The sequence below is a fragment of the Berghia stephanieae genome, chromosome 5, assembly GCF_034508935.2.
Source record: "Berghia stephanieae isolate SIO BIC M18660-M18661 chromosome 5, UCSD_Bste_1.3, whole genome shotgun sequence".
Taxonomy (NCBI): domain Eukaryota; kingdom Metazoa; phylum Mollusca; class Gastropoda; order Nudibranchia; family Aeolidiidae; genus Berghia; species Berghia stephanieae.
The window spans coordinates 40,430,711-40,454,972 of record NC_088364.1 but is presented as its reverse complement, the minus strand read 5'-3'; the positions used below and the strand labels follow the sequence as shown (position 1 = coordinate 40,454,972).

At 35.4% G+C, this 24,262-nt stretch overlaps 1 protein-coding gene across 3 annotated transcripts in view; it reads left to right on the top strand.

The window, feature by feature from the left end:
- Positions 1–21,845, top strand: part of LOC144972909 (2-oxoglutarate dehydrogenase complex component E1-like) — a 72,333-nt gene extending 50,488 nt beyond the window's left edge. For all 3 annotated transcript variants that reach the window (XM_078914709.1, XM_078914710.1, XM_078914712.1), the window contains 9 exons: positions 2,571–2,790; positions 5,282–5,432; positions 6,555–6,682; positions 10,227–10,405; positions 11,881–11,952; positions 14,141–14,266; positions 14,650–14,886; positions 17,822–17,988; positions 19,618–21,845. In XM_078914709.1, coding sequence (XP_078770835.1) covers positions 2,571–2,790; positions 5,282–5,432; positions 6,555–6,682; positions 10,227–10,405; positions 11,881–11,952; positions 14,141–14,266; positions 14,650–14,886; positions 17,822–17,988; positions 19,618–19,723 — 1,386 coding nt within the window. In that variant the 3' untranslated portion in view covers positions 19,724–21,845. The remainder of the gene's footprint in view (positions 1–2,570; positions 2,791–5,281; positions 5,433–6,554; positions 6,683–10,226; positions 10,406–11,880; positions 11,953–14,140; positions 14,267–14,649; positions 14,887–17,821; positions 17,989–19,617) is intronic.
- Positions 21,846–24,262: the final 2,417 nt, after the last annotated feature.

Below are 24,262 nucleotides of genomic sequence, written 5' to 3'. Positions count from 1 at the left end.
TCTCTCTCTCTCTCTCTCTTTTTTTTCCCTTTGCCTTTCTATCTATTTCTCTTTTCTTCTTCTTCTTCTTCTTTTTTTTTTTTTGGATATAGAATTCAAAAGGTCAATACATAAGTTATTCTGGTAAAGAAGTCTCTCCTCCTCCCCCCCCCCCCTCTCTCTCTCTCTCTCTCTCTCTCTCTCTCTCTCTCTCTCTCTCTCTCTCTCTCTCTCTCTCTCTTTCTTTCTTTCTTTCGCAACCACATTAAATCATCTGATATATAGAGATAATATATTAGAACAAAGCAATGGTGGTTGGCTTAGTTTAATCTTTTTTCTTTTTACCTTTTGACTATGGCTTTAAATTTGAGAGATTCTTGGGTTGTATTTATAAGCTGACTAACTACTAGGTTTCTTTGCTTGTGTTTGATCGGTAGACCGAGAAATGTTCCTCCTTTTTGACAATTGCTATTATCATCACTGAATAAAAAAACACTCACCAAAACCACTACATCAACATCTCTACCACCACTACTATTACAATCACCACCACATCATCATCCCTACCACCACTACTACTACAAATAGCACCACATCATCCCTACCACCTCTACTACTACAACCACCACCACATCATCAACCCTACTACCACTACTACAACCACCACCTCATCATTATCCCTACCACTACTACTACTACAACCGTCATCCCTACCACCACCACTACTACAACCACCACCAAACCATCATCCCTACCACCACTACTACTACAACCACCACAACATCATCCCTACCACCACTACTACTACAACTACCACCACATCATCATTCCTACCACAGCTACTACAAACACCACCACACAATCATCCATACTACTACTACAATCACTACCACATCATCCCTACCACTGCTATTACTACAACCACCATCATCATCCCTACTACAACCACCAAATGTTGTAATTACACTTTCAACTTTTGAAATTCCACCGAGTCGTGTTAGAAATTGCTGCAAGACAAATTTTGGATCGCATCTCAGTAAATTTGAGTGAAATTCAAATTTATAGGTTATGGTCGCATGGATGGGTCATGATCTTCACAATGAAAAATTTCCTCCTTTTTTGTGACCAGTCATTCTCACCCCTCTTGGTTGTAGGGGTAGCGCTTGAAGCAATGGTGCAGTTGGACAGCTCTTCCGTACTAGTAAGGGGTTGAAATCTGGTTATTAATGAATATCACTGTGGAAGAGCATGCCTTGTTGTAAGGTGCAAGTTTTATAATGCTAGTGCGTCCTGTTCATTCCCATATGGGCCTTTGTTTTGAAGATAGGGTGGTGGGAGACGTGTCTTCCAGATGTTCACACTTAATTTTACATTGTCCGGTATTGGCAGAGTTTGAACGAGAAAGGTAGATTAGGGTTTGCTCTCAATTAGATGTGAAATTTGCATCCGTTGCTAGGGGAGTAATTATGTATCAACCCAGTTAACACATGGTGGTTGTCGTTGGCCGGTAAAATGCCATATTGATATTTTCCACTTGTGACAGTAACTATGGTACAGCTTCAACACTCAAGTCACATCACAGTTTCTAAACTCTTGGTGAAAAGTGTAAGTAAGGCAATCCGCACTCAAAGGGTTAGATTAAACAAATTGATGTACGTAACTGGATCCAGATAGCTAGGGGGGAAAAAATCTATCTATAGACGTCAAGTTCATTATCTTTTAACTTTTATATGCTTCTCATGAGGGGGTCGGTATGAGGCAAAAGCGACTGATGGTTTGCCCCTTACTGACATCCCTTGTCAAACCGCCTCGTGTGTTCCAATATGTAAACAACCACTACTATTATACACTTTTTAGACTGCTACCTAATGCTAATAAACCGTCATGACTTTGTTTCCCTAAAAAGTGCTCACCTTCTGGGCTTATTTGATTAGTCAGGGGATAATCCGGCTAGCGATAAGGAAAAGTATATTTCACTTAGCTTTGTTTTAAAAAAGTTGTCAGATCTTAGAAAACAAAAGCTTTTTTCGTCTGTGCACTGATGGAGATGGAGACAAAGCAAAGGGGATTGTGCATGGACTAAAGCTCACGTCAGAATTAACATGTAATTTGAGAAATTGTTGGTTTTTTTTTTACTCAACTCGCATAGGTGTTGGTATGGCCAAAGTGGCGGTAAGGGACAATGGCTCAATGTTGTATTTGAAAAACAAACAAAATTCAGAAAGATGCCAACAGCAATGTTCAATATTCCATATCTAGATAATGGAGGGATGCCACTGTTAGAGATTAGTTGATGCTTATTTTATAACTCATATTGTTTTTTATTTTAATTTTTTAAGATAAATTATATTGCAAGACTATCTGTATTTGTCAAAGAAAATAATAAAATCTGAAATATCTTTTTAATTTTGCAGAGATGATATATAACTATAACTATCCTAAAGCTCAGTGTTTTTCATGTTCTTTAAAAAAATATTTCTTTGCTTCCTCTTTTTGCTCTATTATCAAACACTACTGCTATTGCTCTCTTTTTAAAAAACTTGTATTTGGACCATTTTTCAATTAATTTCTTTTAAAATTTGTATTTTTAGGAGGAGATTTCAAAGTATGACAGAATCTGTGAGGAGGCATATTCTCAGGCCAAGAAAGAGACAGCTGTAAGCAACATTGACTGGCTAGACTCACCCTGGAGTGGATTTTTTGAGGGACGTGACCCAATGAACTTGCCCATGACTGGAGTAGACGAGGAGACATTGAAGCACATCGGCACTGTTTTCAGCACTCCACCTGAGGACTTCAAAGTCCATGGAGGTAATGGATTCTATCCTTTCTTTACATTTAAAGATAGAATAGTTACTACAGAGTCTGAGCAGATTTTTTTCACCTTCAGATTCAGCTATTTTGTCGGGGAAAATTGCTAAAATTATTGTTTCATTCAGGAATGTATATGGTACCAAATCGACCTGCACTTCACCACTGGTCTTTTGTAGGTCTTTTGACCTACAGTGCAACCCCTAGATAATGACATTGCCTGGGACTGGAAAATTATGTCATTATCCAGGGATTTTCAAGTTGGCAGAAAAAGGGGGCTTGGTGAGACCCATGAATACATAAAAGTGCGATGTACGGACCTGTGCCTGAGAGAAGACACGTCCCAATAGCATTAGAATGTATTTCACCTGTTTACAGAGATCATTGTTTTGATCGTAAACAATGCTCAAATGATTTAACAAAACTAAGAATAAATCAAGCGCCAATATGATAATACCGCATAAGAACACAAATGTCCACGTCTAGTTTTGATTTTAATTAAAATCCATGTAATACTGCTGATGAGTTTGAATGCCGAGATTTTTATTTAAGTGCATCAAAATTTACAAGCCCTTGAAATTAGTAGATACACATCTTGCAATACTGGACTGATGTTTAGAAAAACAACTGATTTTTCAAATGAAAATAATAAAGTGAAAAAGACTTATTGTTTTTCCCGCTATTCCAACATATTAGAAGACCATAAATATCCATAATTGCCCCAATTGGACACAGCATTGCCTGATATCAGTTAATCTCCACTGACCTCAGACAGGTAGCTAACCGGGAAGGTTAACAGACCCTCGAGAGTCCCATCCACTGGGAATCTTCTTTTGTTGTGGTTCCATATGAACTGGTGCTGCTGGGGGAGCGTTTTTATTGGTTAAGAGTACGAGATGACAATGTTCGGATATCAAGAATTGGTTTCAACAGCCGATTATTGTTATAACGATGTCGCTACTAATATCATATAGCAAAAAAATCGAAACCTGAGGTCAATGTTGCTATCCAGGTGTTGTCGTTATCCAGGGGTGTCGTTATCCAGAGGTTGCACTGTTGCTGTTTTTTCTACCCTCCCCGCACCCTTTATTTCCTTTTCCAGGTTGCTTTCTATCTTTTCTCTTGGAACCAGATTACTTGGTTTTGTCCTACCCCTGGTCGGAAACGAGACCTTGACTGAGGGGGAAACAGTCAAATGTTTAGCATCAGTGTTGGGTGTTGATTTTTTTTGGTTTTACTTGTTAATCATCTCTCCATTGTGTAGTGTTAAAGTTTTTGTTTAACATATTTTTGTAATCATTTGAGTGAATTCCACTCAGTGGGATCCTATGCTTTTGTCTGGATGAAACTTTTAGGTGATCTCAAACACTGAAAGTATGCTCTTGGAATCTCTTTCTGTTCCCTATTTGAAGCAGTGCCCTTTATCTTACTTTTCAAATCTTTTTATATATAGAACTGTTTGACATCTTATGCTCTTCCTTTTTTTTTTTGACGTTTATTTGACCTTTTTAAATTTCGGATTAAAAAAAACAAACTTATACAGATTTGTTTTGATTAATGGTTGCGGCAGATCCATTTAGAGATTTACATTTAAAGTCTAGTATATTATAATTCAGGACACCTTGTCCAGTTCTGTTAGATGTTTTACAATAAAATGTATTCCAGTTAATGTTATAATTTATGTATTAGGAGTATTACATACCTCCCCCCCCCCACCCCATCCCTCCCCCCCAATTAAAAAAAAATCTTGACCATCATTTTACATATTAACAGATTAGAATCTATCTTTAAGGGAGAGACTGACTTTTCTAATAGTGTGAAGAAAGAAAAAAAAAAAAAAAAGAAATAAATAAACCATCAAAAGAAAAGGAAGAAGAAATAAAGTGAAAAATAAAAGTGCTTGATAACAAAATACACATGTCCATATTTCATGTTTGATTTAAATACAGTTTTGTTATTTTCTAAAAAGACATTTTAAATAATGCAATCCTCTCCATTCAATACAATGTGTATGGCTGCTTTTTATTCCTAATTAATTCAGAAAAGCTCCTGCAACCAGTTTATTGTTTGTTAGGCACACATTTTGGTTAGAATTAGAAGGTGGCATTCCTCACTTTATTTAACAGTGCTTCCAATCATCCATACTTTTACAGAAATCCATACTTTCTGTCTGACGATTTCAGAAAAAAAAAAGGCACCATGGTTCACATGCTATCGTCAGAACAGAGAAAATAAAAAGGAACATTTCTGGCTTGCTTTATTGAAGACTGAAAGAAAAAGAACATGTCTTTCAAAGATATGTCAGTCTTTTCACCATCAGAAGAATGCCTTATTGACCAGTCCAATTTGTTTGTTGGGTCTTTTGCCAGGCAGATTCTGAGCACTTGTGATGATGAAAAATCAATCGAGTACCTTAAAAAAAAAATTGAAACAATAGGTTTTTTTTCTGGTCACACTCAATGTTTCATACACTCCATTATTCTGGGTTCAGGTCTGAAGAGAGTGCTGAAGTCACGTGGTGATATGGTCAATAAAAGAACTGCTGACTGGGCCCTGGGAGAAGCCTTGGCTTTTGGATCTCTTCTAAAGGAGGGAATTCATGTACGCTTAAGTGGCCAGGATGTGGAAAGAGGAACTTTCAGGTATTAAAAGAAAATGTTACTAGTGGAGAACCCGCAATATTTGCGGGGAAATATAAGCTGTTACAAACAGGCACTCATCTAATTTACTTATGCTACCATATTGTGGAAATTCTCGTATATCGAGACGAATCTTTTGAGCCAAAAAATCGGCTAGGCATAAAGTGTGTAGGTGCATGCAGGCGATATGGTAGACCACCAGATGGTGATTTGCAGTGTCAAATAACCGACTATAATGATCGAGTGAGGGGATGGCCCTTTTTTTTTTAATAACCCAGACACACTGTTTCTTAAGATAATAATGTACGAAGACTGTCAAAATTGTGAATATCAGTAAATGATTTAAAGAATGCTATTAAATTAACAAATGAAATATATTTTGATAAAGATTGATATTTTTTAAATAATTAGAATTCTAAATCACTGTATTTTTAATAGTTCAAAACGTTACATTTTTTTTTAAATTTTTAATAAGGGAGTTACCTCCCTTAACTCTTTGTTTGTCAAGTGCAGAGACACCTATAGATGTCGCTGGTCTAGTGACATCGTTGATGGGTTGCAATTTCCAAGGCCGAGATCAACTTAAGGATGGACTTATAATTGCATCCTAGCAGATATTCTAAAAAACCTTTTGAATCAATGGACAATAGAATTAGCCTGAAATTACAAAATGTTTGTAAAAAATTTATTTTTTAATTTTTAGATTTGCCAGTAATTCTGTGCTCAATGATAACAAATTTAACCTTGGCTTAATGGAACAATGTTGATCTCCAACCCTATTTTTTTAAAGAATAGATTATTTCTCTTTCTTTTTTTAAACATTGTTTTTGGAAATTATGAATATGTGTTGACTCTGTTTGTTTGAACATCTAGTTGGTGAGAGTTGAAATCATTGTTTACAGCTATCATAACTCCAATCATACTCGTGTTGTCTGTCTTTCTGAAATAAACTATAGCCAAATACAGCGAGATTCGGGTGGAAAGATCTTGCTATTTTCTTATTCTGGTTTTAACCATGTTTCAGTAACAAAATAATGTTTGAGGACAAATTAGAAAGTAATTGTAATAGTTAAACGTATGAGTGTTTTTACTTGGTGACTCTCATCATGAATTTTCCATCCATAGCCACCGTCACCACGTTTTACACCACCAAGACATTGACAAGAAGGCAATTATTCCCCTCAACAATCTGTATCCTGATCAGGCTACATATACTGTGTGTAACAGTTCTCTTTCTGAATATGGAGTTTTAGGTATGTAAAGATATAAAAACTAAAGTTTACCACAACTGAACTACAGCTTTTTAAAAAAGATTAAGACCACTATATCTTTTGTAAAGTTTACTGTAAGTTGGTTAGTTTAACATTAACATCAAGAGGTACTTGGATAGAAACCTGCATTTCAAGTATACATCAAAGGAATGAGTCAAGATCCTAAAATGGTAAAGCAGAATGTGCCTAAACCCTTACCTCAACATACCTAGATAGAACAAAGCAAGCCAAATGTGTTATATCCACTTACTACACCACGGTTATACATTTACTGAATGGTCATGGAGAGTTTACTACACTCACAGACCTCATAAATTTGCATCAAATTTTCAATTGTATTAATTATTTTTTTCCCCCTTTTTTCCCGTTGAGGAATATTTCCCCATATTGCTCCATTATTGCTCATCCAATTTTTCAAGTTCCCACCAAATTACAAAGAAACAAAAATGGTTCTAAATGTAGTTGCAAATTATTGCTACATTGCTACTTAATATAAAATTTTTAAGCTGTTTGTATTTGTTGTACTGGTGTTTATGTCTGGTATATCAGTCATCCCTTGGAATATCCAGACACATTAATTTTGTAAGATTTTGCAAGAATAAAATGAAGTCTACGATGGTCTAAGAGCAAATTTAGCTTTGTAATGAGCAAAGTTATGCATGAGTTGTGTATGGGTTGACACTTGACACTAGACTGGTATAAGCTTATTTTTTAGTTTTTGTTTTCCAGTTGTTTGATTATATAGAATTATCTCCTTTAAGTTGAGGTAATTTGATAGAGAATAAAAATCCTTTGGAGTTTTGTTGTTTTAAGAACTGAATTTACTTATTTTGTTTAAGGTTAGTTACTGTATTAATACTGTATTTTGAAAAGTGCATCCATGAGTAATAGAAGAATTTTCGACTTTTCCAATACCTGCACTATTTACGAAAACAAACCAAATGTCGCCCCCATGGAATTTAAGTTTATTTTATTTGTCAATCTACAATCATCCCTGATCATAATGGTCTTTAACGTTTGTTAATACCTTCACTAGTTTTTGGGGATATGGTTAGTTAAAAGTAGCTGGGTACAAAAACATCATTTTGAGAAAGTCAGATTGAAACTTAAAACAACATAAATTAATGTAATCAACATAAAAAAGATGTGAAAATTAGTTCTCTCTAAGGTATGTAGCCGTGTATTTATGTGCACAACAGGACACAGTGTAGGAGAAATAACGCCAAAAATAATGATACAAACATGCCAAACTTTTAATGCTAAATCACTTGAATATGTTCGGAAAAAATGCAGTTTTGGTCAAATGTTACGCAGATTTTTGAAGCAATATCTCTCTCTACTTATCCATTTTAAAATATTTTAAAATATAAAGACACAACATACAAAAGAATGCTTTTGGGAAATGAAAGATAAATGATTAAACTGTCGTTTTTTGAAGAAATCTCATTTTGGCCACAGAATGTCATTTTTACTTTTGAAAGTAAAACGTCAAAATTGTAAAGAGACACCAAAAATTTCAAAGAAAGGAAGTTTGTTTGCCCAAGGCACATTTTGAATAATTATGATAGTACAGTCCACTCCAACACCTTGGGATCAGCAAAAATGTTGCGATTAACCAAAGTTGAGTTTCCTGTCCACTATTACATTTTACACAAATATTGTAAACTCCATCCAGTTGTTGTAAACATTGTTCTTAGTCCACCACAAATTGAGCAATTTGATTGAAATAAAAACAAAAACTGCATGGCAGCCCTGTATAGATTTCGTCAAACAAAAGCAGCTTTGATGCAAGTCAACATCTTATTCAGATTGGATTCATTAAATTTCTCAACATTGGTGAGAGTCAAAGCGATCAGTTGCGATGAGAAGCAGTAAGCTCTCACCAAACTCGTTGGTCACAGTGCACAGTTCTCAATCCCAAAACAAAAAATATCGCCCAGTCTCTCTTTACAACTGTCATTGTCTACCTCTTGTCAAGACCATGCCCAGCCCACTCCCTCCTATTTAATGGCCCCAGATGACATTACAAACCCATACAAAGTCTCACCCTCTTTTGTCTTAATAGAGTGGAGACACACTACTGTAGCATTAAATCACGCTCACTCTCGATTCTTCAACCTGTCATAATTTCATCCATGATAAAATTTAATCATATTTTGTTTGCTTGATTTCTTGAATTTGCCACTTTTAAAGGGCGAAAATTTGTTACGATTAACCGAAGTTTGTTGCAATTAACCAGTGACTTTTATATAGAAGTACAGTAAAATTACTTTAAACCGAAAGAAGCTAAACCGAAAAATACCTTAAACCGCAAAGAATTTAATAAATTGTACTAGTTTCTTCATTATCTTTGTACTAATTCTTACGATGAACCGAAATACTTCTAAGCAGGACTTTCTTTAAACCGAAACAACTTGAGAGCACCTTCCCTTTTTCTCTCTCTATTTTTCTTCAAAAATTCGGGAAGGTGGCCACACGTAATAATGCCCGGCGATATTAAACAAAGAGCGTAAGTATAAGATGAGGGTGATGTGTGGGGTGGGGGTGGGGGGTAGGCAAAAACTTCAATCACTGCACTTGGGTTTAGCCAACACCACAATCGCACAGACTGGAAAAGGAAGACAGCGGGTGACTGGCAGGCGAAAAATGAGGAAAGAGGGGGAGTTGGGGTGTAAAATCACGCAAGCGAGATGTTCTCGCTCGTGTGTTGATGCTTTGGAACTGACAAATTTTCAACACGAGAATAAGGAGGGAGGGGGGGGGGGTGGTAGACAACTTACCATTGACATGCCACTTCATTTCCACTTTGTTTAAATGTGTGTGTGTGAAGGGGGGGGGGGGGGTGAGGTGAGGTTCTATGTAACTAGGCCTTTGAACCTAATGGCTTCTCAACAAAAGAGGGTGTGCAGTAGACAGCTTAGCATTGACACACCTTTTCATTTCCATTTCACTTCACCTCTGAGTAGCTGCGCGTCATTCATTATCAATTATCGCACAAGAACTTTCGATCTTATTTTAGCTTAGCATTTTACTAAAAGATGTCTAAAAGAAAGCACTGTGCTTACACGTTGGAGTTTAAAATCAAAATACTATGTGAAGTCGATGAAAAAAAAGTTGATCAAGACAGAGATATGTAAAATACACGGCATCCCGAACTCAACTCTTTCAATAATTTTGAATTGAAAACGAAAACCCCCAAAAATATTTTTTAAAGACACCAAAAAAAAAAAAAGTTTAATGGTTACGAAGACGGCATTTATTCAACAACTCCATTTAACGGGAAACCTATGATATGATTAAATGAGCAAATTCCTTAAACTAAACAGTTACTACCCTTGAAAAACATTGCAAAACGGGAACTTGCTTTAAACCAAAATGCCTTTAAACCGAAATGGTTTAGAAGGTCCCCAAAATTTCAGTTTAAAGTAATTCTACTGTAATTCTGTTTCTCGGGGAAATGTTGCGATTAAACGAAAGTTGCGATTATCTGGAGTGGACTATTTATAATATGTCTATATTTCCTCAGGGTTTGAATTAGGCTACTCCATCACCAATCCTAACTCCCTGATCATCTGGGAAGCTCAATTCGGAGATTTTGCCAACACAGCACAGTGCGTCATTGACCAATTCATTTGCTCTGGCCAGGCCAAATGGGTACGGCAGTCAGGTCTTGTACTGCTATTGCCCCATGGATTTGAAGGCATGGTGGGTATTGTTATCTACAAACATAATCTTCATTGCCATTTGTGGCAATATGGGAAAATTGTGTGCAACTCACTTGACAAACTTTAGTTTGATTGTCTCAAATGTTAAGTTAGGTCACTTCATAGAAATTAAGATTTTTACATCAATGCTTTCGGAGGTTATTTTTGTTTTTTTTTTAAATTCTAGCACAAGTATTCACAATGTAAAAGCAAACTTTCAATCTCAAGTATGTTTACTTATTTTTCAACATCACCCAAATAGATAGATGGTGAACAAAAATTGCCTTTAAATTAGTTTATTTCTCTGTTCCCAGTTCTCCTACCTTCCCTGCCAGCTTTAAACATTTTGCTAAGGACAGTACTTTTTAGAGAACTAGTGAAAATTGCACCAGATGCTTCTAGGACAACCTTGACATGCTTGTATGTTCCATCCTATTAAATGTAATATGATAAACATTACAAACAACAGGAAGCTGATTCACTTTAACGACATCCTAATGAACAAGACACGTCAGTGAGTTAGTAGTGACCTCAAGAGTCCACATAAATAACTGCTTGAAATGGGACAACCATGTTGAGGAACAAGTTGCAAAAGCAAATAGTACACTAGGATTCTTACACTGAAACCTGAGTCAGTGTCTCAAAAAGTAAAGTCTCAAGCTTATTATACTGCCCTAGTCGGACCTACTTTTTTTATCTCAATCTTTTTTCTCCCCACACATTTTTCTGGTTTTCCATCATTGCTACACTTTTATTTCTTAACATCTGTTCTTACTATCTGCATCACTGGGGCTCCTGGCCTACCATAGTGGGCAGGGTGGCACTTACTGTGTCTTCTATCCCCTTATATCTGTTTTCCAATTTGCTTTCTGTTTTGTCTTGGAATGCGATTACTTTGTTTGGTCCGGACCCTCGCCTGAGTTCTTGGCTTGGAGGGAAACAGTCGATTGTATAGTTATAGTTTTGGGAGATGATACTTTTTTCCTTGTAAATCATCTCTCTGTCATGTAGTGTTATATTTTTAGCATATGAGTTGTAAACATTTGAGTGTATTCCTCTTAGTGGGACCTTGTACTGGTGTCTGGGAGAGACTTTTAGGAGATCTCAAACTAAGTACACTTATAATGTGCTCTTGGAATCTACATCTGTTCCCTATTTGAACCATTCCTCTTTGTATTACTTTTTCCTCAAGTCCTTATAATTGTACATCTAGAATGTTTTTACTATCCAATTTTCTTCATTTTTACTGGCGCTGATATGACCTAAATGTGTTGTAAGCGCCGTAAAACCCTTAAAAGCAAACAAACAATTCCTATCTGCATCATGGTTGATTCATTATTACTACCACCACCACCATCACATCATCATCATCATCACATTCAGAAAAACACTTTAAGGATGTGAGAAAGATTTCTCTTTTTTCTTTTTCTTTTTCATCACTCTCCTGGTGACCATCTTCCTCTTTTAATTTTCCAGGGACCTGAGCACTCAAGTGCTCGTCTGGAGAGGTTTTTACAGTTGAGTAATGATGACGCTGACCACTTCCCTGTAAGTATAGGCTCTTTTTTTTTTTTTTTTCAAAATATTAGCTTGACTCATGCACAAGGCTGTGTTTCATTCAGTAATCTCAAGTATTGTCTTCTTACATTCATTCTTTTTCTTTCTTATTTGAGACGACTGAAATAGTCCTGCCATCATGGTCATAATTTGAAAATTATTCACAACACAAGCGTTGTCAAACAAAATCTTGTGATGTTAGCTTTATTAACATGACACCTCTAGTTTCCACATAATTGCCACCTTATGTGACATATTCGCCATTAGCAAGTCAATGAATCGTGGACCAAAAATTATTTTGTTTTTCCTTTAGACTTCTTTCTCATTTCAGTCTTAATTTCTCTCAAGTCATTTTATTGATGACCCTTTAAATGTCTCTGAACTTAGAGAAACATGAATGTTGGATAGGCAAGGTTTAAAATAAATGCAGATGCACATTTATTTATAGATTCTTTGAGCTTAGAGAAAGTCAGATAGCATAGTGGGCAAGGAGGCACTTACTGTGTCTTCTATACCCTGTATCTGTTTTCCAACTTGCTTTTTGTCTTTGTCTTGGAATGAGATTACTTGGTTTTATCCTGGTCCTGGCTGGAATCCATGGCTGTTAGGGAAACAGTCAAGGTATATAGTTTGGAGAGATGATTTTTTTTATCCTTGTAAACAATCTCTCTGTTGTGTACTGTTAATTTTTTGTTTGTTTTGAATATGAATATCGTGATTTATAAGCATTTGAGTGTATTCCTCTCAGTGGGGACCTGTGCTTTTAGGTGATCAAACTAAGTACACTGATGGTGTGCTCTTGGAATCTACTTCTATTCCCTATTTGAACAATTCCTTTTTGTTTTTCATTTCCTCGTAAGCTTCAAATTCTAAATCTTGAACCTTTTTACTATCCCATTTTCTTTCATTTTACTGCCACTGAAATGACCTAAACGTGTCACAAGCGCCGTAAAACCAAGAAAAAAGAATGTCAGATAGGCAATTTCTGGAATATATTCAAGTTGCTGCAATACCTTTTGGACAATAAACCATAGTGATATTTGGAGCCTTTAATCTGTTTTGTGGATGATCACTGACATGATTCAGAATTGTGTTTAATCTGCTTCACTCAACTCATAATAATGTCATTAGTTTTTAGTCTCCATATATCAATCAATCTTGACAGTAAAATAGAGTAAAAATCTGAAAAGTTATGTATGAAACAGTGCCAGGCAAAGCAGGAGTATGCATGCTGCATGTTAAGGTGAGTTCTGTTGAAATATTATCTATATTAATAAGAAAGACGAAATCTGTGTGTCTGTGTGCTGCGACTTCTTCAGTGAAAACCAGACCGCTTTCTGCTTTGAAAATTGGCCAGTTTGTAAACATTTTTAGCCTAATGCAGGACATCAATATTTTTTTTTTTTTTTCGATTAGGGTCACCAACTTTTCAATGGCCATATAAATTTTTTAAGCAATTTTCTTCAAACCCTGAAATTTACTATGTCACTTTAAAACTGGAAACTATGAAGCAGGGTACCAGGTTTGCCAATATGGTGTTTTAATGCCAAATTTGTAAAACTTGCCGTTTTTTTAAGCTGTTAAGCATGGACAAATTGGGTTGGAATTTTGGCATTTTTGTTTTTTGCATTATATTGAAATTCGTAATTTAACCTATTAATACACAAATTCGAAATAACGGTACATTTATTAATTGTCACACCTAAACTATCAAGATATACGCTGTTTTTTTGTTGTTGTTTTGAGGGGGGGGGGGGGGGGGGTGGAATATGTTTATATGAATGACTGCAGTAGAGAGAGGGACAGATTCAGTTGGTCTTATTGCGGAAATAACATGCATGCCAGTGATTAGTTTTACATCAAAGAGTAGTGAATTTGCTTATAACTCAATATTGCTTAAATTAGAAAATCTTGAAGAAGAGGCAAGACATTTCAGTCAGTCCTAGTAAATGAGTATCTTTTGTCTAGGTAGTGCTTTTCAGTGATATCTGACTTGACACACTGACACATACTTTTAAGATCTTCAGCTCTGACTGGAAAAGTTCTCCATTTCAAAATAACTTATTTCATTTTCTTATGCTGTTTGAGAGGTGTATATTTTCACTGATTTTGACCTGACAATAACTAATCGATAAAATCTTAATTTGCCTTTACCCAAATTTGCTTTTTTCTTTCCAAGCCGGAGACGCCTAAGTTTGAGATCCAGCAGCTTCATGAGACCAACTGGTTTGTGTGCAATCTGACAACACCTGCTAACTTTTTCCATGCTATGAGGCGCCAGATTGCCCTCTCCTTCAGAAAACCAGTAAGATTTATTTGCTTTCCTTAGATTTCCTAACTCTAATTTTTAAAAACGAAAGAACATTAACAACAGTTTATAAACATTTTTAGCCTTCTTTTTTAAATTTAATAAATAGATATTCTCATAGCCTAATGAAAAATCGTTTCTTTTGCTTATTTTTCTGGACAAAAGTAAATATAACAAAATGTGTCCCTTCAAATACCAGTAAGTAATCTCAAGCAACAGTTTATATTGTTTTCTTTCTACTCCTTTGTAAACTATTTCTGAAGGTATTATCTATCAAGAATTTTTAATTACAAAATATAAAATAAATTCTTCCAAAAGTAAATAAAAGTATACTAAGGAAGATTATGTATCCATCCCCTTCTCTGCCTCCAACTCCACAGCTTATTATCTGCACGCCCAAGTCTCTTCTGCGACTGCCAGAAGCTCGTTCTAGCTTTGATGACATGAAGGAGGGTACCCAGTTTCAACGCCTTATCCCTGATAAGAGCCCAGCCTCAGAAAACCCAAGTGCTGTGAAAAAGGTCATTTTCTGTTCTGGCAAGATCTACTATGAACTCATAAAAGAGAGAGAAACCCAGCATCTGACGAATGACATTGCCATCAGCAGAATTGAACAGGTAGTCTACATGTTGGTGTTGCAGATTGTTATTGTGATGATGTTGCTGATGATATTATTATGATGTTGTGATCACCATCATCATGATTATAGACAGTATTATTATTATTATCATCATCATCATTATTTTTTTTTTTAATTATTATTATTGTTGTTTTTATAATTATTAATATTATTATAATGATTTTAGTAGCAGCAATAGTAGTACAGTCCACGCCGGATAATCGCAACCCCTTGGGATCAGCGAAAAGGTTGCGATTAACCAAAGTTGAGATTCCTGTCCACTATTGCAACATTTTCCCTCTGAGTCTGAGTTTACACAGGCTTGGGACCATGCATGGCCTCATTAAACATGTGGAGGTTGTTTCTTTTTTCTTTAGTGTGTTGTGTGTTTTGCTTTTTTTCCTTCTTTTTATGGTTGTTAAGTCCATAATTTTCTTTTGTGTTTGACATCACTCATTTCTCTAAGAAGGCATCAAGGGTCATCTGTTTTCTTGCTGTTTATAAACATGTTGCTCAATAGTTTCCAAAAATGGAAGCAAATTGGTCTTCTAGAATGAGGCAATGGAAATTTATCACAGGGTCACATATGACTGCACAAACCCATACTGCAAAGCCGGCCCTCTTTTGTTTCTAATAGAGTGGTGACACACTACTGTAGCATTAAACCCCACCCACTCTCGATTCTTCAACCTGTCATGATTTCACCAATGATGAAATTTAATCATGAAATTTTACCTGATTGATTTCTTGAATTTACCATTTTTTGAGGTCGAAAATTTGTTGCGATTAACTGAAGTTTGTTGCAATTAACCAGTGATTTTTATATAGAATTAATTCTGTTTCTTGGGAAATGTTGCGATTAACCGGAAGTTGCAATTAACCGAGCTGGGATTATCCAGAGTGGACTGTAGTAGTTGTTTTATTATTATTGTCATTTACATTTCCAAAATATATCCTTATCAGTATTATCGTCATGGTCCAAACTAGGATATTGTTATTACATAGCTGCCAACCGTTCCTTAAAAAACGGATTTGTTCCGTATTTGGCTTCCTGAGTCCATATTTTTAGTTCAAAATCTGTATTATGTAATTTTTGGCTGAGTTGTGGTAAACAAGGCATGTGAGCTTAATGAATTACTATTATTATTATTACTACTACTATACTATTATTGTTATTATTATTAGTGTCCAGTGAGAGAACTGGGTGGGGATCCTGACCTCCCATAGTGGGCAGGGAGGTACATGCTGTGTCTTCTATCCCCCCATACCCGTTTCCCAATTGTTTCCTGTCATTGTCTTGGAATGAGATTACTTAGTTTTGTCCTGATCCTTGCCGGAGCTCCTTGGCTGGGAGGGAAACAGTCGAATGTATAGTTATAGTTTTGGGAGATGATATTTTTTTCCTTGTAAATCATCTCTCTGTTATGCATTGTATTATGTTGAGTTTACATATTATATTAAATGATTGGTAAACATTTGAGTGTATTCCTCTTAGATGGGACCTGTGCTTGTGTCTGGATGAGACTTTTAGGTGATCTCAAACTAAGTGCATTGGTGGTCTGCTCTTGGAATCTACATCTGATCCCTATTTGTTCCCAGTTCCCCTATGTCTTACTTTTTCTTGGGTGCTTTTATTGTAATTCTATAACTTTTTACTATCCCATTTTCTTCCTTTTTACTGGCGCTGATATAACCTAAATGTGTTGCAAGCGCCGTAAAACCCTTAAAAACAAAACAAACAAAACAAACCAGTGAGAGATGATGAGCAGGGTTTAAATCAACACAGCATAATATTCTTCATTCCCATGTAAACTAGCTCTATAATTTGAATTATACCTCTCTACCATAAATTATTTTCAACAATAAAAAATAATCTAGTTGATTATATGACGCCAGTTTTCACTAAAACCTTTCATAATGTATTGGAGATTTGCATAAAATATGCATGTTGGCCTCGAATATACTTTTAATGTTCTCAGATAGTATTGATACTTTCACTATTTGTTACAAATATTGTGTTAATTAACAATAAAATTAAATCTTGATTGAAAGGTATTCAATCAGAAAATCAATTGCTTATATAGATTAAACATACAATGATTATTTCCCTTTATTAATTTATGGAATATAAATTCAATCCTTTAAAAAAATGTTGATCTGATTCTAATTTTTTTTTTTTTCAAGCAAGCTTTTATAACGGTTTAGGTTCAATTGAAATAAGTATACTCCATGTTTAGGTCTTTTTATTTTGTCAAAGCAAAGAGGTAGGAATTCTCCACTATTTAGAGGTTCAATTTACTACAACTACTATTACATACTACTTAAAGATCATTATGTTGCATGAAAGAAAATATATGCAATCGCCTACTTTTTAGCCAATCTCCCTTATTTTTATCTGAAAACCCCCTCTCAAGTGATGTACCAGGTTGGCAGTTATGCATTTCTAAACATCCTAAGTTATTTCATTTTACAATTGTGCTTGTATATTAGTCCTTATCAAAGTTAAGACAGTTGGATTCTTTCTTTATTTTGTCTGTTCTGAAATTTTGATCTCATTGTGGAATGTGTCATTTCATAACGATTCAAATGAGCTGGAACCTAACCCGATAATTTAGCAACATTTGGACTAGCCTGTGTTATCTTAAATGTGTTAGTGTTAGTAGTAGTAGTAATTAAAAAGGCTCACTTTTATATGTTACAATTCAATAGGGGGGGGGGGGGGGGACACGTCGTCCCCTCATCCCGGGCCAAATGGGCGTTTCTTATTTTAATTTTGAAAAATTGGCAGCTATGTTATTATTTTTGTTGTTTTTTAAAATATTATTATTAGTAGTAGATAGTATTGTTGTCATCATTAAAAATTATAATTTATCTAGTTATCACTGTTTTATAATCCTAAGATTACCGTATTTGTACTTGTAACATTCCCTCAGATCACACCATTCCCATTTGATTTGGTGAAGGCTGAGTTAGAGAAATACCCCAAAGCCAAAGTGTGTTGGACACAAGAGGAGCACAAAAATGCTGGTGCTTGGTCATACGTGGAACCCCGTATGCAGACTGTCTTTAGGAAACTTGACAGAAAAGACAGTAGAATTGAGTAAGTAATTTACATTTATATAAAGCTGCCTCAAGGCACATTGTCATATTTTAATGGGAAGAATTTGTTTTCATCAATTTCTCTTCGTTTAATCATGAAAAATATACCTAAAATTGTCAATCTACCATTAACGTTACAGCTTTTTAAACTGTGGAAACTATTTCTGCTCTTCTTTTTTTTTTTTTTTTTGATTGCCAGATTTTGTTTAAATTTTTCTTAAGAAACTGATGAAAAGGAATAACTTCCATAATTTTCCAAAATAAAGTAGTTTTGCAGTATTTTTGTGACGAATTTTAAGAAAACGAACGTTTGGCACAACCTCATATTCATTTGCAACATGGACAGTCATGCTCTGTCTGACTGAGTCAGTTAGTTTATATGAGGTAGAAGAAGAAGAGGCATTAGACCTGTAAATTCTCAGTCAATTTGTCAAATTCAAATATTTAAAAAAAGGAAAGAAAGAAAGAATTCACAAATCGTAGTCGAATGACCGTAAAGTAATTAGGAGTGTTCCACAGCGCTACGCATAGCTCAACGGGGCCGTTTATATTAACCATGGATATATTGCCAAGGCTAAGCGACGCTTTTTAGAATTGGCGTGTCTGAACACATCCCAGTGTATTTTCACACAGCCTTCGTTAAATTATTACTTCACTTTCCAAACCTGTCAAGATCCCAACGGTAGCCAATTTTAACTGAGCCGCCAAGCGATAAATTTGTTTCATCTAAGCCAAAATTGACCACATTTACATTGGGGGGGGGGGGGGGGGTGTCGTAAAAGAATGAAAAAGTAAAATGCGAAAGCCGGAAGTGCGTTATGTAGACACCTTCAAATCGAAAGTTAGGATAGATTGCTACAAGCACATTTCGATTGCCTCACGTTGTAAACAAACTGGTAGACTGTTTCTTCACTGATTGGGTACCTAATTATAAGGAACAGTGTTAAGTAGCCTAATTAATTCCTGCGCAAATTAGGACGTTTTCTGCCCTTGTTTTGCTCAAGCGAGCTTGCTGTTTACTGTGCCGATTTACCATTCATTTAGATTCTTTGGATTTTTCCGCTACGCCTGCCGGAGTTTCTTCATATGATGATAATTCACTTCTCCTACTTAATGATTCAGTGTATTGGCCAGAAGTCATATTTATTTCAGTTTTTTTTTCTGTCATTAACTGATTGAAAATCAAGTTTGCTCATTGCTACATTATTTTAATTAATGTTATCACAATGCCTGAGCTGTTCATGGATAGCAATTCAGACTTGTCGAGCATCAATAAAGAAGTGAGGAATAAATTCAATTGGTCATGGCGAGAAGTTAAGATGATAATGGTGATTATTTTTCTATGTCAGAAAAATTCCAGAGGCAGGAATATGACATTGATGAAGTCATCTTTACTTATATGAATGACATGCTTATTTAGCATTCCTTCTACATCAAATCAATGGCAGTCATACTTCCAGTAAGTAATGACACCCACTATGTATTAATGTATTGTATTTATCACTCTCCTCACCAATGATGCCCTTATTTAAAAAAAAAAAAAATTGACTTCAGTTTGTCGAAGAGTTTCAGTCAATTTTTATAGAGCTCATTTACAGGTCTAAGTCATTTAAATTTAAATGTATTTCAGATATGCTGGCAGATTCCCATCTGCAGCAGCTGCCACAGGAAATAAACAGATGCATCTGATGGAATTGGGCCAGTTGTACGAGGCAGCCATGGACCTTTCCTCGTGAAGACAGTTCAGCATAGAACATCACTACTTTACTGTTCAGTCTCAAGTCTTCATTTTATCTCTATTTTGTCATCATAGGTGGGAATTTATTGTAATTCAGAGGTTTAGTCTGAAATTGAACTAAGCTTTCATATTTTATCTATGGATGAGTTGGTTAGACATTTGACAATAATAATAGAATTCCAATTATGCCCAGAATGTGTTATATTTTTACATCAAAGTTTCTAAATTCTTCTGAAGGAACATTTTATCATATTCCAACTAACGTATATGCCCTTTTATTTCATATTTTTTTCCTTTGCTGAAATGGTGATTTAAATTTTTTTTCTTTTCAAACCATTAATTTTTTTAAATGTCTGCCCTACTCTTCCTAGTGTAATTTGTCTCTTTTTATTCATTTGTGTTATATAGTAAGTGCCAGTTATTCCCAGTGTTACTCATCATTCATTGAATCTTCATCTTCATGTTGTTCTTGTAAAGCATTTGTTTCCACACCAGCCTGTTTCCTATTCCTATGCAGCTTGTTTTTAAAGAATGAATCATCCACTTAACCACAATCTTAAAATAATTCGTGATACATAAACATTTTTACTTTCACTTTCACCCTCAATTCTTTGTCGACAAGACAAATAGAAGAGGGATAATGTAAAAATAGACACCTTATATTATCTTATAATGTATGTATTTATTATATAATGACTGATATCACAGTTTGCTGTGTAAGTTATTTAACACACCACCCCTAGAGATAGAAATTGTGATGTTCAACAAGAAAGCTTTATTTTATGATATTATTAATAATTTATGTAGTATCTCAGAATAACGTAGCTCATATTTGAAATCTCATTGAAGATTTGTGTTGTTTTGACCCGCCCCTTTCCCTATACTATGATATTGGTTTGTTTTTACTTGAGTATTTTTTTTCTTTTTGTTTTTAGCAGTTGGGTTTCTGTTGTTGTTGTTTTGTTGTTTTTTAAAAATTCTTTTTCTTTTTTTGGATAAGGTCACCTGTTTACATACCCAGAAGTAAAAATTCTGGAAGAATCAAATTTAGCTTTGGTCATTGTCCAATTACTACATTATTTTTCATATATGCCTCATACTTAAAATCTTATTCTCAGATGCTCAACTCAAAGTTAAGTGTGATACTTTCACGGACTTATAACCTTTGAGCTCTTGAAAATTGATTGAAATTCACCAAATATTTTATGTCAAACCAGTTGTAGGTATAATTTTGAATCAAGTTTGCCTCATTTGACTCACACAATCCAAATCCACCGATCCGAAAGAGCAGAAAATTTCGCAGAAAGTACTTTGCGAACAAGAAAGACTGATTTTTATAGTTATATAGCTTGCTAGGTTTCATGCGGAAGGAAGAAGTTTCGGATTTAGAGATTTTCGGATAAAAGATTTGGAGTGTCTGTGTTTCAGCTAGCTGTTTTTGACCAGAATATTGTCATTTTTGTGTGGTGACTTTCCTTCTTTCCATTCTTGCTAAAGCACATAAAAAGCTGCATCTTTGTCTCATTACATATTCTTAAAGAATACCTTCATAGAGGGTTTGTATCTATTCCAGAAAAGTATGGATCTCTATTTATTATATATATATATATAGATGATCATGTTACTATCACAGAAATATTGAATTGATTTTACAATATTTGTTTCAAACTCGTCAATTTTATTTATTTATTTACATTTTAATTTTTGTAGTTTTGTTGATTTTTAACAAATTTCTGATGTTATTTTAACATTATGTACTTATGTGGAACTTATATCTTGAGGGCGTCTTTTTTTCATCTGGGTTTTTATTTTATTACTTATGCTAAAGTGTTGTTAATAGGATTTCTAAAGCTTTATTTTCGTGAAATGAGACTTCAAATAATATTTCATCATTTGACAATTAAATAATAATGATAATTTTTAAAAAACAAAAACACACGGATAATTCGAATAGAAATTACTTCATATTACAAGACCGGAAACTGAAAGTGTCAATGCTGTAAAACTTGGAGATCACAACTTCTACACTGACTGTATCTTTCATTTCAAACAGTGTTATGTATGTGTACCAAATATTTTGAAAACATCGATTATAATATCAATAAATGATTTTTTATAAAGACTTCTTGTTTATTTTGTTTGTAGTGTGTGTGTGTGGGGGGGGGGGGGGGGGGGGGGGGGTCTTTTTTCCCTTTTTTTTTCTCTAATTCATTTCCTTTGCCTTAGTCTTTGATATGCCTCAAGTCATGGACTCATTATTTCACTGAAATGGGCTAGATAAAGATATTTGGTTGCCTTTTATGATTTAAGTTTAAGAGAATTGAAGTCAAATATTTGTGCATAATATGAATAAAGGCTCAGTGTCACAATGCGATGCAAGGTCAGAATAGCTAAGCATTGTTATTCGGTCATAAAACCATAAAGATGGGTATATATATTTATATATATATATAGAGAGAGATTATTTATCGATTTCTCTGTGGCTTTCTGTCTTCATCCTGTAATGGACATTGTTTTACTTTACCCATTCTGTGAGAGATGAGTGGACCTATATCTGTTTTCCTTTCCACGTTTATTTTGGCCTACAAAAATAAAAACAGTGGTTCTATTTAAAGAAAGCTGACTGCACTAGCATTGAAAGTCAAATTAAAAGAAGATGATGGCGTTGGCTGGGTCATGTGGCCAGAATGGAAAAAGGGTCACTTCCCAAGACAGCCTTGTACTGGACGGCAGATGGGAAGAGAAAGCGGGGAAGACCCAAAGAAACCAGGCGAAGGACCATGGAGAAAGTATTAAAGGAAGCAGGCCTGTCCTGGAATACAGCCATCGCAAAAGCAGCCGATCGCAAAAAATGGAGATGTCTGGTGGATGCCCTATGTGCCTCAAGGCCCGAAGAGGATTAAGTAAAAATGTCCACGTTTCTCTCATCTTTGCTCTGGATTGTCATCTATTAATTGTTTTATTTGTTCTAGTCTTGGCTGATAGGAAGCAGTTAAGTGTATAGTTCCTTTTTTTTTTCTCGAGATAATGTTTTACTTTGTAAATCAACTCTCTGTTATGTAGTATTATCGCTTTTAGTTTGAATATTGTAATATGTAAACATTTGAGTGTATTCTTTATAGCGGGTTCCTTTGCTTTTGCCGGAATGGGACTTTTACTAAATAGGGACATTGATAGATTACTCATGGAATCTTCTGTTTCCTTTTCGAATGGGTCCCCTTGTCTTACTTTTTCTTTGGTGCTCATACCTATGATGTTCGCATGGGTGTACGATCCGATAGTGATGTCGTTTCTTCTTCTCTTTACTAGCCTATCCTGCTTCTTTGGTTTGTGATTGTATTTTTGACAGGGGATATTTTTTTTTTCTGTAAATCTTCTGCCTGTTTGTTCTTGGTTATTTATAATTTAGCTTATGATATCTTTAGGTTATGATTTTGATTTACATTTGTACTATTTTTGTTGGATTGCTTGTTTTTTTGTTTCAGCGGTCTTCATATAACCTCAATTGTGTTGGAAGAGACCTAAAGCAACAAACAAAAAAAAAAAAAACCAACTATCGTCTCCTTTATTACTGGTGTTGAAATTACCTAAAAGTGTTGTAAGCTACATAAAAACCATTTGAAAACTAAAATCTAAACTTTCTTTAAGGGAGGCAGCACTTGCGCGACATATCGAACTGTGCAGACACTTCAATCTGCCGGACTACTGCGATGTACAGCGTGTGTGTGTGTGTGTGTTTAGTTTTTGCCATTCGGACACTTCCACCCGCCGACGTAGGGAAACTCACCTGATCAAGTCGTTGGGAACGCTGACTCCACGCGGACTCAACACCAGGATGGACCACCACTAACCTCCACTTCGTACCCCGCTGTGCAACCACCTCTTAGTCAATACTATCTTTGAGCCTTTTCGATGTCAACGTCACCCATATTCATAACCACTGCTGCCACTACAGCTACTGCTGCTGCTACTAATACTACTACTACTTCTTCCATCACCACCACTACTACTACTACTACCACCACTACTACTACTACTTTTCATACAACTACCCTCTCTCTCTCTCTCAATTCCCCCTCTCTACCGGTCCGCCCCCCCCCCCCCCCTTTTTTTTTCCTTCTCTCCCCTCTTTTCTATCTATCTATAGATAGTATGCAGATGACCTCACTCATGCCTTTGTTATTGTTTTTGCCATCCGCGTTTGTGAGTTGTTCTCACTAAACTGTATTAACCAGACTATAAAAGTTCATGGTTACACAGAGTTCGTGTGTTGGTCCGTTATACTTCCGGATGGCAATGTTGTGAACTCCTTGGCCAAGCGCATTCTATCTATATTCCACTTTACTATCACATCGCCATCCGACCGTTCGTATTTCCTTCGCGAAGATTCGACCTTCGCTCATCCAACAACCCCCCTCCCCCCACCTCCGCCGTGACTTTTTCACCTCGCCCCCTCCAGTTTCACTACAGCTTTCTACTACTAACTACTACTACTACTACTACTACTACTACCACTACTACTACTACTACTGCCACT